The sequence below is a fragment of the Barbus barbus genome (genome assembly GCF_936440315.1).
Source record: "Barbus barbus genome assembly, chromosome: 48".
Lineage (NCBI taxonomy): Eukaryota > Metazoa > Chordata > Actinopteri > Cypriniformes > Cyprinidae > Barbus > Barbus barbus.
The window spans coordinates 22,859,247-22,873,879 of record NC_136726.1 but is presented as its reverse complement, the minus strand read 5'-3'; the positions used below and the strand labels follow the sequence as shown (position 1 = coordinate 22,873,879).

At 41.3% G+C, this 14,633-nt stretch overlaps 1 protein-coding gene across 2 annotated transcripts in view; it reads right to left on the bottom strand.

The window, feature by feature from the left end:
* Positions 1 to 2,616: 2,616 nt before the first annotated feature.
* Positions 2,617 to 14,633, bottom strand: part of znf609a (zinc finger protein 609a) — a 104,650-nt gene continuing 92,633 nt past the window's right edge. For both annotated transcript variants that reach the window (XM_079412201.1, XM_079412202.1), the window contains 6 exons: positions 13,551 to 13,638; positions 9,448 to 11,779; positions 8,830 to 9,232; positions 8,398 to 8,733; positions 6,707 to 6,785; positions 2,617 to 5,796 (listed from right to left, as the gene is read on the bottom strand). In XM_079412201.1, coding sequence (XP_079268327.1) covers positions 6,712 to 6,785; positions 8,398 to 8,733; positions 8,830 to 9,232; positions 9,448 to 11,779; positions 13,551 to 13,638 — 3,233 coding nt within the window. In that variant the 3' untranslated portion in view covers positions 2,617 to 5,796; positions 6,707 to 6,711. The remainder of the gene's footprint in view (positions 5,797 to 6,706; positions 6,786 to 8,397; positions 8,734 to 8,829; positions 9,233 to 9,447; positions 11,780 to 13,550; positions 13,639 to 14,633) is intronic.

Genomic DNA, 14,633 nt, shown 5'->3' with positions numbered 1-14,633 from the left:
ACTCCTGTAAGTCACTATAATTGTCTTTACCTTGATTACAATCGTCCTTCATCAAAAAGTTGCTAATGCAACACTGGCTTGGTTTATCCAGCCGAGAGCTGTAGTTTGTGGATCATATGCTCATGCAGCGGTCAGGTGTTTTGAGCCGCCGTTCAGTCTGTATTTCACACAGCGCAATGTGAAACAGCTCGAGCTACTCCGAAACACAGAATACATACAAGAGAGGTGGTGCTGTTATTTTAAAATTTGTATTTTTTAGTTTACTTAATGTATTAATCATAATAGAATTGAATACAGTGGCTTTAACCCTCCGCGCGACAGCTCGTTCACTTTCAGATTTTCCTGGTTGTGTGAGGCGCGACATGATCACTGCATTGTTTTCCCAGCTGTTAATCTGTCATTTATGGTCATACCAACACTGGTTGGTCATACAGATAGTAGCAAAATCTCATTAAAAACAGTAAAGCTTTTGCAAAATCAAGAAAATGGCTTTCTGCTGTCTCGGTTTCCTTTCAGTGAACTTTACAATGATCCGAAACTCGGCACATTTTTATTCATCTGTTAATGATTTAAATATAATATAGTTCATGTATAGGCCTATATATTCATTTTTACGGAGCCTATGTAGTTTTATTCAGTTTTTTCCATTCACCGAAGCGCTGCAGCTGTGTGATGTAAGCTTGTGTGAATCCGTGTTGTACACTATCCTCCCATTTTTGCTGGTTTCAAACACACAAAGCTGCATATTACCTGCCATTCATTTTCACTTAAATGTAGGCCTAATGCTTGGTGGTTCACGACATATCCTCGGATAAACTAAGGCTGGCTGCACAAACTAGACGACTTTCAAATCTTAACCGATTTTAAAACCATGGGAGACCACAGACATAAAGACCATTTCAACTGATTTTTAGCCTTAAAATCCTCTGAACGCACGCACTAGACGATTCGACCAGATCACCAAACCACACACTTGATGGCTGTAGGGACGATTTCACCGTGACACGAGGACTGGCGAGATCAAACGTGACGAGAAGAAAAACAAATAGATAACAATCGATGTTGTCTTTTCGGATGCCGAGGACACCACGCATTATAGGAGCAAAACGGCTACATCTAGGATTTTTCCCCCTCATGTTTGTGGTCGTTCACATTTTGAAGATCTTATAGAATTTTAAAAGTGTTTTAGTGTGTACCCAGCATTAAATTTAGTGTAAACCCAGCATTATGATTTGAGTTTGGTCGGGAGCAGTTAAATAATCGTAATGACACCACACAATAGAGGTTTTGGACAAAAAAAAAAAATCGGGCTTAAAATCCTCTATTGTGTGGCCAGCTTAACGCCAGGGAATTGCCACTGCGACTTACCTATGATGAATGTACAGCTGAGCGTGGGCATTTCACTTGTTGGATTCATCAGCATCACATTTGCATAGGCTGTAGCTACTATGCTGTCTGATGTGTCTGATTTTATTTTGTTTTGACAAGCATTTCATTATTTTGCCCAGAGAAAATTTTTTTGATTATACAAAAAAACATGCAAGTCATTGTCTCCAGGCAATTAATTAACAAACGTCTCGGTATTGGCCCTTTTCATGCTATTTACGATATGCCGATAGCTTTAAAATATCACCAGTCATAAGGGTAAATTTTTCTAAATTGAGATTCATACATCATCTGAAAGCTTTCCATTGATGTATGGTTTGTTATGATCGGACAATATTTGGCTGAGATACAACTCTTAGAAAATCTGGAATCTGAGGGTGCAAAAAATCACCTTTAAAATGGTGATATATTTACAGAAGGAACTATCTTCATGGACATCTTTACTTAATATCCTAATGATTTTTGGCATAAAAGAAAAATGTATAATTTTGACCCATACAATGTATTTTTGGCTATTGCTACAAATATACCTGTGTTACTGACAACTTAAGGTTTTGTGCTCCAGGGTCTCTCTCTCTCTCTCACACACACACACACACACACACACACACACACACACACACACCACACACACACACACACACACACACACACACACACACACCCACACACACACACTCACACTCACACACATTAGTGAAGTGTAACAGAAGCTGCTTCACAACTGTGCAAAATACGGAGAACTAAAAGCAGGTAAAAGACATTCCTCTGCTGGCTAAAGCCTGGTAATACAATTCCTGTTAGTGATTTGGTCAGTTATTTGGAGGAAAGTATAGGTTTATTTGAAAACAAGTGTGGATATAAAAAGCATTTATTCTGATAGTCTCTCAGATTGGCCGGGGTTTATGGGTCCAGATGGATCTTAGGAATGTGATTATAGTCTGGATCTTCACCTTTTTTTCTGTGCTGCTGGTCCTTAACTCCGTTTTACACAAAATTATTAACACTGAAGATAAATTGGCTTGTAAGAATAATATTATAAAATATAATAATAATAATAATAATTCACAAAAAATTATTTATAGGAATTCTAAATGTATAAAAATATAATTCTTAGAAGAAACATCAACATAATTAGATAACATGTTTAAACAATAAATAAGAGTAGAATAAAGATTTGGACCGTTGTTATTTTTTTGACCATATGACAGCTATTTCTTTCATTTTGTTACTGTATTTGTTTAAAATGACATTATAGAACAGTGTACTGCAGAGGGTTCAGTGATTTTAAACAATTCATTTAAAATAGATCGAACATTTTTGCATGTTATTCCAATAACTAATTTAATACATATTTTATTTAATCCAAGTGTTACATTTCCATAGTTATAAAAAATAAAAAATCTGATTCCCACGGTCCTGATTTATTTATACTAAATTTAATCTGATCAGAAGATAGCTCCCGGTTATAATGCACATGTGACTCTTAGACAGACAAGACAGATTAACAGGAGTGATTGTCTCATAAAAAGATTTATTTTCTGCCTAAATGTACAAAGGCAAGTTACAGTATTGTATAAAAAATGTAGCAATTTACACTTTACATGAGAGATCCCTAGGAAGAGAGAGTGGGACAGAGGCAGCTGGACAGCGAGGAAGGCAGGGAAAGAGAGAGCGATGGCGTACAAGGAGAAGTGTATCCAAACACAGAAATGAAGAGGTGTAAACATCTTTCTTTCAAGTACCGATGACCGACACTGAGCCGCTGCGCTCTATGAATGTGGGGTGGGCGGGGCTTAATTAGTGGGATGGGTTGTGGGAGGGGCAAAATAAAAAAGCAAATTCCCTCTTCTCTTCCCAAAAGGATCGCACAGGGCAGGCTATATTAGCACCGTCTGAGACAAATAGAAACAAATGTTTGAACTGTTAAACCGGCCGTTTCGTCTTTCTACAAGGAGAAAACTCGAACTAGAAAAAACAACAGCAACAACAAAAGAAGAACCCTCCAAAATAAATTAAAACAATCAAGCGCTTTTTCCTCAACAGTTATGAATCAAGCCACCAGACAGCACAGGTTTACTGGCTAAACGCGTGGAGACAGAACAACTAAAAGTGAGGTTATTACTATATATAAAAATCCTACCGCTCTCGTATTAGCGCAAGCTTTTGATGCTGATCTGAGACCAGTGCTGCCATATCTCGTAGTTACTGTTTAGGGTTTAGGTAGAGAGAGCTGGTCCTAAATCAGCATAAAACATGTAAAGTTTTCCATCTGCACAGAGAGGATAAAATAAAAATTCTTAAAGAGATCTGGCCCAAGTCCCTTATACAATAAAATAAAACTAATGCATTGTGCCATTAGGCCTCATTAGCATGAGCATTAGTTCAAATCAGATTAGGGGTTTGTGGTGGCATTGAAATGAATGCTCCGTTATAAAGGTAAGTAGCAAAAAACCCATCTTGCAGATACTGAACGTTTGCTGTTTTGTCCCACAACTGAGAAGAAACACAAACGGTCATGTTTAACACGGGGAAAAGCCGCCTCTTGACTATAAACGCATTACGTTAAGTAATGTCTTCTTCCCTGTGCTGTTCAATAATCAAGTTTGAATACAGCAGAGAGCGATGAAAATGCCAGGATGATATAAATGGCTCAGATTTCAATAATGCTCTCCTGAGAGTTTCAGATGCATGATGATGAACTGGAAAAACTAGCTCCAGATAGCACCGGACTCGCTTCCTTCGCCATAGTTCCCTTCTGAAATATGAACGTGCCGTTGCAAAAATCCTGACATTTTATTAAAACTGACTTTATTTCAGTAAACGCAAAACATGTGCTTCTAAACCGTTTCAAAGCAGAGTGGGACTGACTTGACGTTGAAGAGGAGGGGGTAGAAAAAGTAGTAAAAAAACAAAAACACTTCCAATATAAAGCCGTTATACCAGCTAAACGTTGATATGTCAACAATGGTAGAAAAAAAGGCTAACAGACAAAAAAAAAAAATTAAGAGAAAGATAGTAAATCCGATAGCATCCAACAACCTTTTTTAAAATAATTCCTTTGTACAATATATACAGAAAGCACATAGTGAGGGAGAAAAGGAAGGACGCCTGCTTGTGTTGCATTGCTCTCTGTTTGGATTAATGCTTATACCGAGTGCTGGATTATACCATGCAGACGTACAGAAGAAAGTGAGGGAACGGTTTTCCAGGTCTTCCTTGTTTCGTGCTCCGCAAGCACAACCCAAAGTAGAAGAAGTCTAGAAGCCGGCTCTAAGCCTCTTTTGGGGTTATCTTACTCAGCCTTCAAGGTTCGCCCCATTTTGGACTTCACTCATGCAGTCTGGCATGAGATTCGCAAGCAGCAAGGTATCCGTGTGTGAAGGTTCAGCTCGTGTCCAGGCACACACAGTTCAGTAGAGTCTGGTAACTCAATTGGCAAACACACACATCGCGTCCCAAATGACTATCTAGAGCCTGGGAGAAGCAGATAGACTTGTGTCCACATTTGATAACGGTCAACACAGGCCGGAAAAATCCCTAAATCCAGGCTGGAAGTCAAAGTTCCTGCTTTTTGGGACACTTCATGTAAGCATGTCAGAGAGCAGCCAATGCTTCATCTTCCCTCCACGATCCGGATAATCCAAAATGTCAGAAGGCCCATCACTTAACTGAAAATCGAGTCATTGTTTAACCGACCAATGCGAAGCAAAGTCGCCCCTTTTGAGAACAAGCAAAACGACCAAAGCTGACTTTGAGCAATTTGTTCATCGTCCATCAATGAGAAAGAAACATAACTGTGAACAATAAAGACGGCGAAGTGTGTTTAAAAAATGCCACTTGGACAAAGAACTGTCTACTCAAGTATGTAGCTTCGCAATGGTAACACGAACTTGAATTTACTGCCCTGAATGAATTGAGTGAGGAAAACCAAGCCTTATCCACTTGCATAGTCCACAAATAGTTTGTGAAAGTAAATGTATGAAGATGAAGAGCGGCAACAAAGACACTGGAATCCTTCAAGGCAAAAAAACCCAACAACCTTGGTATTCCTCTTGGCTCTAAAGCAGCAGTCCAGATCAGTAGCACTCCATGCTTTAAACACAATGTAGTGACTTCCAGAATGTCTTTGCATCCAGGTTCATTCAAGATTTCTCAAACTCTTTCGGAGAGCTTCTGCAGACAGATTGAGTCTCCTCTCTCCTGAGTATGTAGCCAGCAGCACAGAGAGGGAGGTGTCCGGATGTGCGCTTCCCGAGGTGGAGATCCACTTTCTCCTCCCTGACGGTGTTCCAGGAAAAAGAACCGTAAAGAAATCGGGAACATCATTGAACTGATGTCATAAGCTCCACATCACATCCTCATGTGAACCAGTCACATGTCTGCAGAAGAACAGCCAGTTACTTCTCCCTAGAATGGAAATGAGAATAAAACTAAATATACATTTTCATTTTATAATGTATTTTCAAATATGATAAACACTTAATAGGCAGCAGACAAGTGTACATGCTGCATTATATGTGACTAAACAGCCACTGTAGTCGAGTATGACAAGGCCTTGGGAATTATTTCAGATTGACCACTAGAGGACAGCAAAGACTGTACAGCACTTAATTCCAGGGAATCAGTCAAGGATGCAACACAATCTAGGGCTGGACGATATATCAATATTATTTTGTTAGCAATATAAAATTAACTTGCGTTGTGAATATTGTGATGATTTTAATATGCTTTTTATTGCTCATTAAGTTTCTAAAGACCATGGGAGTAGCCTAGTTATACATCCACTTCTTGTGCCAAGGCTTGTGTGTGAGATAATAAAGACATATTTTAATAGCAGCAAAAATGAGTTACGAGGTTCAATTCATTTCTACAGCTCAGTTCTTTCAAACTGCCCAGTTTAAAGAATAAACACAGTAAACGATTCACTGAAATGTATGTGAAAGCCCCTCGTAGGATATTTGCATGCTTTAAAATACTTTAGGGTAATATACACATGGTAAATATGATCGTTTATCACTATGCATTGTTATGATGGCCCATTAAAAAAAAAAAAAAAAAAAAGTGTGATGAAAGGGAAAAATTCAAGAAAATCACAATTATTCGATTCTTTTTTTTTTTTTTTTTTTTTTGTTACTACAATTTGCTTTAAATATTTAAAATCTACCAAACAACAATGACTTCCTGCCAAAATAATGGTTGTTCTGCTAAAACACCTACAGATATTAAAAGTGGTGGAAAATACTGTATATATAACTACATTTCCCAATGCATAAAGTAAAATATTTGTGCTTGAATATAAAGAGATGAATCCGCTTACCATTCTCACCTCCGTGCTGGAGGGTAAAGCGAGGGGGCAGAGGCTTGTTGACTGGCAACAATGGCTGAAGAGGAGATACCTGTGAGATGGAGAAACACCTTAATTATGTATCAGTGTTTCTGAAAGACTACTTTTAAAAACAGGAATTCAGTCATGGTCAAGGCCAGCTTCTGTGATAACACTTGAAAATCCTTTACTGATTTTACAGAACACCCCTTTAAGTCATCCTAGACTAAGGGTGTACTCACACGGTTGCCTTGAAGCGAGCATGATTGTCCTCCCCACTCCCCTGCACTCACACTTACAATAAACATTCTGGGCCGGAGCACGCTTACGGCATGTACGAGATAACGAAGAAAACCACTTTCGCTAAGATTCCGCCAAATAAATTTCAAAATGAAAAAAAAAAAAATATTTTATTCAGTGGCGGAAACGGGCTTCCATAGAACTGTGATATTTCAAACATACTGAAATACTTTAGACACAGAGCGGTGTTTGTGATATCAGTGAGCGCGGAGCGGAGTGATTATTAAATGCTCGGAGTGCGGAGGGAAATTGTTGACGCTCCACTCCGCTCACGTACTCTGATCGGACACCGCCATACAAATGTGGCTTTTATGGCGTTAAGAGAAATTCCAGGATCAGTTCCCTCTTCACGTAGGCCTAGTATTTTCATCGGGTCAATCGTAGAAAAATCTGATTTGTTGATAACTTTTGACATTTAATCCAGGTGTGAAAAGAATTAATATCTAGCGCAAGAGCACAGAGAGATGTACGAGTGCACAGGACAAAGTTTGAGCGCGCACACGCACACTTGAGCGAGACACACGTTTTAAGTGCGCGCACTCTCGCGTCCGGTTTTGTGCGAGAGCAAAGGAAATCCACGTGCGAGCGGGGAGATTCGCGCTCGTGCAATATATTAATCTACTTTCGTGCTACAAAAATGTGCTTTCGACATTTGGCAGTAAAATAACGCCATAGCTTTTTGTTAACGACTGTCGCAGGATTTTACACGGCGTAACAGCTCACTACCAGTTACAAAATACACTGTAACAGTCAGTCACAGGCAATTCTGGTTGCATTTTTCATTAATTAATATCTTAGATTATCCTTTGACTATATCCTGGCCCGCCATCTAGTAGTGAATAATTTTTTTTTGGCTCGATGCCAAACTTACTTGCCTACCCCTGTTCTGGAGGGACATCTATCACCATTGCACTCGTGTCTCGCACAAGAGAGCTGCATGTTTAGAAATCCATGTAAAATTAATGTAAAACATGTCTCGAGACTTTATGCCCATTTTCCCCCATCCCACTTCATCTCATGTTTTTAAATGAAAAGGTACTGTGATTGGTTTTCGGTCCTTTGCATTAAACTATACATACATCCATGATGCTGTTTTGTTTCTAATTGTTTAAGCAATTTAATTAATTATATATGGTTTATAAACATAAATTTCAACATTATGCACTTTTTTCCCAAAGATAGTTGTGTTATTTTATTGCTTTGAATAAACGTGCATTAGTAATATTTTGCTCAATGCGCCCTCTTGTGGCACCAGGAGAGAAGGCAAAAGCTTTTTCCCCCTAACTGAAATTATGCCTTTTAAATTAGAATATAATTCGAATATTGATAATATTTAAGTACATAATTCTAGTGTGAGTACACCCTAAGCTATTTTTATTGTTTACCTGTAGCATAGGACAGGTCATACTGTCCTGGGAGTAGTGGATAGCCTAGGTGATGGTGAGAAGGCATGATCCTCTGAGAGGGCGAAGATCTTGGACGTTCACTGTCTCTTTCCCTCTCGCTCCCACCTCTGTCTCTTTCATGGGGCGTCTTTTCACCAACAGTGGGCGATTTGCTCTTGTATTGGCTAGCATGCTGATGCAGGATGTCCAGAGCTTTAGACTCAGATGCAGACTTGCCACTCACCGTAGGACTGGCACGAGCCTTCTCACCCTCCTCTCCAGGTGGCATCTTACTGCCATATGGAGAAAAAGGGTACCCTGGTGACAGGTACGACCCTAGGAAAGGGGTGAAATTAATAGTGGCCCTTCATATAAGGTAAAATTAAATACTTTCCCTAAGGTGGTTTATAGTCAGCTCCACAAAGGACTTACCAGGGTAATTCTGCATCATGACAGCAGGCATCCCCCTGTATCCCGGATGGCCGGGGTCATAACCCTGGCCATAGGGGTATCCGTGCATGTAAGACATATACGACTGGTGCTGCGGCAGAGGTGAGTGAAACTGCATATGTGCTCGTGGATCTTTGCTGACTCCTCTATGCTCCATTGAGGCAGACGAAGTTCGTGGTTCGGCCCCTTCTTTGCTTTCCTCTTTAGGACGCGGCCTTTCGTCTTTGCATTTCCGGTCTCTCTCACGGTCTCTGTCCCGATCTTTTTCCCTTTCACGCTCACGATCATGCTCTCTCTCTTCCTTCAATCTCTCCTCATCAATCTGTTTCTGAGAATCGGGGTACTTGCTGGGGTAAACGTAGGGCCACAGTCGAGAGTCTGTCTCCTGGGAAAGAAAGTGGAGTTTGAAATGCCCATTATGAAAGAAAGATAAGTGCATAGTGAGGATGCATGTATCTGTATTATCAAAATGTCACTCTCAAGAGTTGTACATTTCTGAAAACAATCCATAAAGGTTAAAAGTGTGATGAAAATGATTCAACAACTATATTGTAGAAAGAAAATGTTTAAGCAATGCTCTAGGCATCTTAAGTTTCATACCTGTCTGTACATGTACATTGCCTGCTCCATAGCTGATCTTCCAGACTCAAGGACTGGTTTCTGCTCATCTTTCACATGATGTCCAGCTTCACTTAGCTTCATTTTCAACCCCTCACCTTGCTGGGTCTGTCCCTTGCCATCTTCTCCTTTGGGGATAATGACTGACTTGCCAGGCTCCGAGGGATCTTTGGACTTGCCCTGTGGGGACGGTTTACCCAAATCTGAGAGACTTGGCGCTTTAGACAAGGTAGGAGGAACCAAAGCTTTCTGCTTCCATTCTTCTTGCCTCATGGACGCTTCCCTATCCTTCTGAGCAGCCTCTGATTTCTTCTCTGCAGCACGATGCTGTTCAGCTACTTGCCGTTGTCGGTCCTCACACTGCTGCCTGTAAGCTGGGTTTGTGCTTATCAGGTGGTTATGGTAGGCCTGATCAGGTGAATAGCCATAGGGAGGTACGTAAGCATACTGATTGTAATAGAGGGGCTGCATGAACATGCTAGAACGCTGCTGAATGACTGAAGGCTGCGGTGGCTGCTGAGAGGATGCAACTATTTCTGGCTTTCGATCTTCAGATGGCTCTGATTTGCCCTTGTCATTCCCAGGTTCTGGGTCTTCCTCTTTTTTCACCTTCACTGCACCATCTTGCAACGATGTGACAGTGTTAGAAACTCCTGGACTGGGGTTTGGGTTGACATAATTGGGCGAGTAGTACGTTTCATAACCTGGGTAATAAGAAGAGTCTTTGTTTGGTGGTTGGGATGGGAACAGGGATTTCTTGGCACCTTCCCGAACTGCCTGATCCTCAGACTTGACCTTCACTCCCTCCCCTTTGCCCTCTCCATCTTCCCCTGCATCAGAGATGTCGGAGTACGCTGGGCTGTTGGTCTTCACAGAAGAGTTATCGTCCCCATTTTGGGTAACCACATGAAGTGGAGTGAGAGGTTGCGCCATCCCCCCACCTTCTATCCGACTGGCCACACCTATAGAAGGACTGGGAGAATTATCAGAGAAGCTGTAGATTTTGTCCGCTTCTGCTTTCATGCTGGCTAGCCGACTTTGATGTGGATCTGTGGATCCATTTAACAGCCCCTCACTCTTGCTGCCTTGGTCTGAGCTCTCAGAATATGGGCTTTTACCTTCTTCGGGTTTCCCTCCTTTGCCAGGGGCTTTTGGACTGTCTCCTTCCTTACCACCCTCCTTCTTTTTCTTATCTTTCTTTTTCTTGTCCTTAGAGCTGCCCAAGGCTGGGTTCATTGAGGGATCTCCTATTACTGCAGGTTTGGGTTGATTCGTTTTTAGTTGGGGGCTCTTGCTGATGGATTGGACCACGGAGCCCATGCTGGAGGAGGAGCCAGAATTGGGGGCAGGGAAGCCAGAGGTTGGTAAGGCATACAACTGCTGTGGAGGTAAGGAAGGAACGAGGGGCCTTGCAGACTTCATTGCCTTCTGAGCAAGCTTGTCTGCCTTGGTACCACTGCCAGACTTCTTAGCTTTGTCCAAACCTCTTTTATCATCAATGCCATCGTTGCTTGTCTCATCTGTAAGACACGGGCCATCTTCACAGCCATCCATGGGCACACCAGAGTCATGCTCAGCTTCCGATTTCTTCTTGCCAGGCTGCTTGGAGCTGAACTTTCCTGATGATGGTGATGGGCTCTGGGCATCAAATCCTCTGCCTTTGGGGGTGACTGACCGTGCAGGAGACGCACATCCCTTCTGAGAAATGGATGCACCATTGCAACTGCCTGGCTCTGGGTGCAAAGTGGAGTCCTCACCATACTCACTATCACCATCGATGTCCAGCTTGATGTCATCATCATTGTGAGCACGAGCCTGGTGATACTTCAGCCCGTTAATGTGCTTGTACTTCTTGTTGCAGTTGGGATGGGGGCAGTCAATAAGCACCGGCGAGGGGCAGTTGCGATCCAAAGAGGGAGGCAAGGATTCAGCTTTGATGTTGGAGAGGGGAACAACAGTATGAGGTATTGCACTGTTTGAATTGGTGCGCATACGTTTGCTACCCTTAGTGTCTTCTGAACTGGAATTGGGCTCCATGTCTGAGACAGGTTTGTTCTTGCGTTTGTTAGCAGATGAAGGACTAGCTTTTACATCCTCAGTGTTGCTGTTTGGTGGGGTGCGCCGCTCAGAGGAATTCTGACTGCCCCGTCGCCCTTTGCTGTTGGACGCGCCTCGAGTCTTGCTGTTGTTGCTGCCTTTGTTATCAGAAGAGTTGCTGTTCTCATTGACTGGCGTATTGCTATTGGGCCGCATTCTTTTACCCCGTCCACGGCCATTCCTCATCTCCAGGTCACTTGTGGGTGACTCACAAAACCTGAGGAAGCAGAAGGGGAAAAAATCAGTTCTATATGAAAAAATCAATCATCAAATAAATAAGCGCCGTCCTTTTTCCACCTAAACCTCTCACAATTATCTGCAAACCACAAAGGGTGCTAACAGTGCAGCAGATATTCTCTCAGATGAGAGATGGCCTCTCTTCTAAATCAGCCTCTCCATTTGGATGCTATAAGTGCTACTCCAGTGGGCCCTGGAGAGCCAGCAACGTGCTGTGCGTTTTTATCCTCTCGTTATCCCTGATCTCGACAGCAATGCTTGTTCTGATGAATTGCATGCAGTGCCACACTGCTGCAGGATTAAGCCAGGGTGACCTGGCTGCTGATTAGATGCAGTGTGATAACATCCTCCAACAGATAAGGTACAGACTCAGAGGCAAGATCAACCTGAGAGCTCGATCAAAGCACAGGCATTAAATCGTAGTAAAACAAAGCAGTTAAGGAAGTTACCTCAGGGCCCCCAGTCCACAGAACAGGACTGAGATTTTTAAGGCCCAGCAGAACGAAAAGGTGATATATATCATAGGCTGATAGGTAATGTTAAGATATATTTAAAGGGAGAAAATCTGTCTGTCAAATAGGAATGTGCATTTTCATCAACTGGGTGTTAGAAGGAACAAAATATGGTCTATTTTTCAGTTGTTGGTTATACAATAATTTCATGACATGTTGCAATCAAAAGTCTCACGGCATGATTTTGCATCAAGTCACTGCATACAGTTCTGCAAGTTGTCACCCCCCTTTAACTAACTGGACCAGAAGTTAACACCCAAATCATTATTGTCACTTCCGAGTTAGTGTCAGATCTGTCAATGGAGGCTTCTGCAATGGTGATAGTAAAAAGTAAAAAAATGCAGGAATGACTTTTGCATTGATCTTTAATTGCTTTTACCTGTTCCAGGGACTACATGTGACTCAAAGCAGCTGTGACTGGAAAGCAAACGTACAGAAGAAACACTCCTATATGAATGCACTGCATCATCTTCACCGACACTCTCCCCAGGGGCTAATGCTGTGTTAGTAATGTTTGCCTGCAGCCTCCTGCAGCCAGCAGATAAAGTGCACCCTGGAAATACAGCCTTTTCTGGAACATTACGATTAGAAATTACAAGCTACCTCCTGAGGCAGTCTCTCTTAAATGTACACCACGTTATGTACAGCAAATTATTTGTGCCATGCAATGCTGGTATCTGACCTTGGGCAGGATACGGCATGAAAAAAAACAAAGCTAAGTGTTGGAGCATCTGTACTGTAAAAAAAACAACATTTGCAAGGTCAAAAAGAAGCCTCCTCCATATCAACACACTATATTAGCCCCAATCTTTGTGTCAGGCAAGACTTTCATGGCATTAGGACCCAGTAGAATCGTAACTGAAATGCTGGTCTGTAAACGACTACTGCTGCTTTAGATCGATGCAAGGAGGAGAAGGGGGGGGGGGGGACTGGGAGAAATCAATTCCTTCATGATGTTGCATTTCAAAAGATGGGTGTCAGCAGGGGGGCGTTTTGAGACAGTACCCTGCAATGTTTCCTTCATTACTGCAATGGCAGCACACAAAAGCCCAGTGGAGATGATGAGAGGGTCGAGTATGAATTCAAACATACCTATTGCTCAAAACATTAACATCATACTGTATTTGTTTGGCAAAACTGTGTCACATTCTAATAGGGACTGGTTTCATAACAAGCTGAATATATGAATCTGTAAATTAGGTTGAATTTTCCCAACAAAAAATAACAGCATAGGCTTACCGTGGGGGTGCCCAGTCATGTTGAGTGCAGTCTAAAAGTGTGCCCACATACGTCTTGTTCCTCCAGGTAACATTTACTACCAGCATACCTGCAGAAAAAAAACAACAATATAGGAAATAAGACTTCAACTACTGAAACATCATAAAGTCTCAAGTGATGGTTTCTTTTACTCAAGCTGAACGAGTGCACCTTTTATCAAACTGTTAAACAGATCACCAATAAGGACAAAACTACAACTAAGATCATCTCAAGTCAAAGACTATACCCTAGTGGAAAATAAATATACTAAAATGTATTTGAAATGCGTTTATTTCATGCTAAGTATACTACAAATGCATTTACATATTTATGTACTTCATAAAAATACCCTGCAATTGTGATGGGTATACTTACAGTCTGCTAAATTGGAACAACTAATTTTCTACTTAATGCACTTTAATAGTGCTGAAGTCCAACTAAAGATATACTGAAGTATATCTGATTGTGCTTAAGTGGAACTATTCCAAGCATGCTTTAAATATCTTGCATTTTAAGACCGATATTAATTCAGCAATCATTCAATCCTCATCAATAGTGACATTAAAACACATTTTAGGCTTAATATTAAGAAATGTGCAGTGTGCACAAGTAGTACCCCAAATACAGTTTTATTATTATTTTTATACGAGCGATATGTCAGAAAATATGTTAATGGATTTGAACTATACTTAATATGAAATCAATGCATTTTAAATATATTACCGTTTTACTAGGGTAGGTTTGTATGCAATGCTATTGTGAACAATAAGCATTAGCCTTGTTCTTGATCTACACAAGTGAGAGTTGGCAAAAAAGATAAATGAGTGCTTGTTGGCACACGTATACTGCCGATTTTACATTCCTCAGCACAGATGTCCAAATCTAGAACACCTCCTGTATAAAGACAACAGGAACAGCAGGGTGCACGAAACCCTATTAGTATGCAGAGGGAAGTAAAGAGAGAGGAAAAGAAAGGGTGGTGGGGAACACTGGTCAGCCCATGTCCTCCATCTGACAATTCTGCAGTATGCAGGGACTCCATATATATTTGGTGTTTGTTTTGAA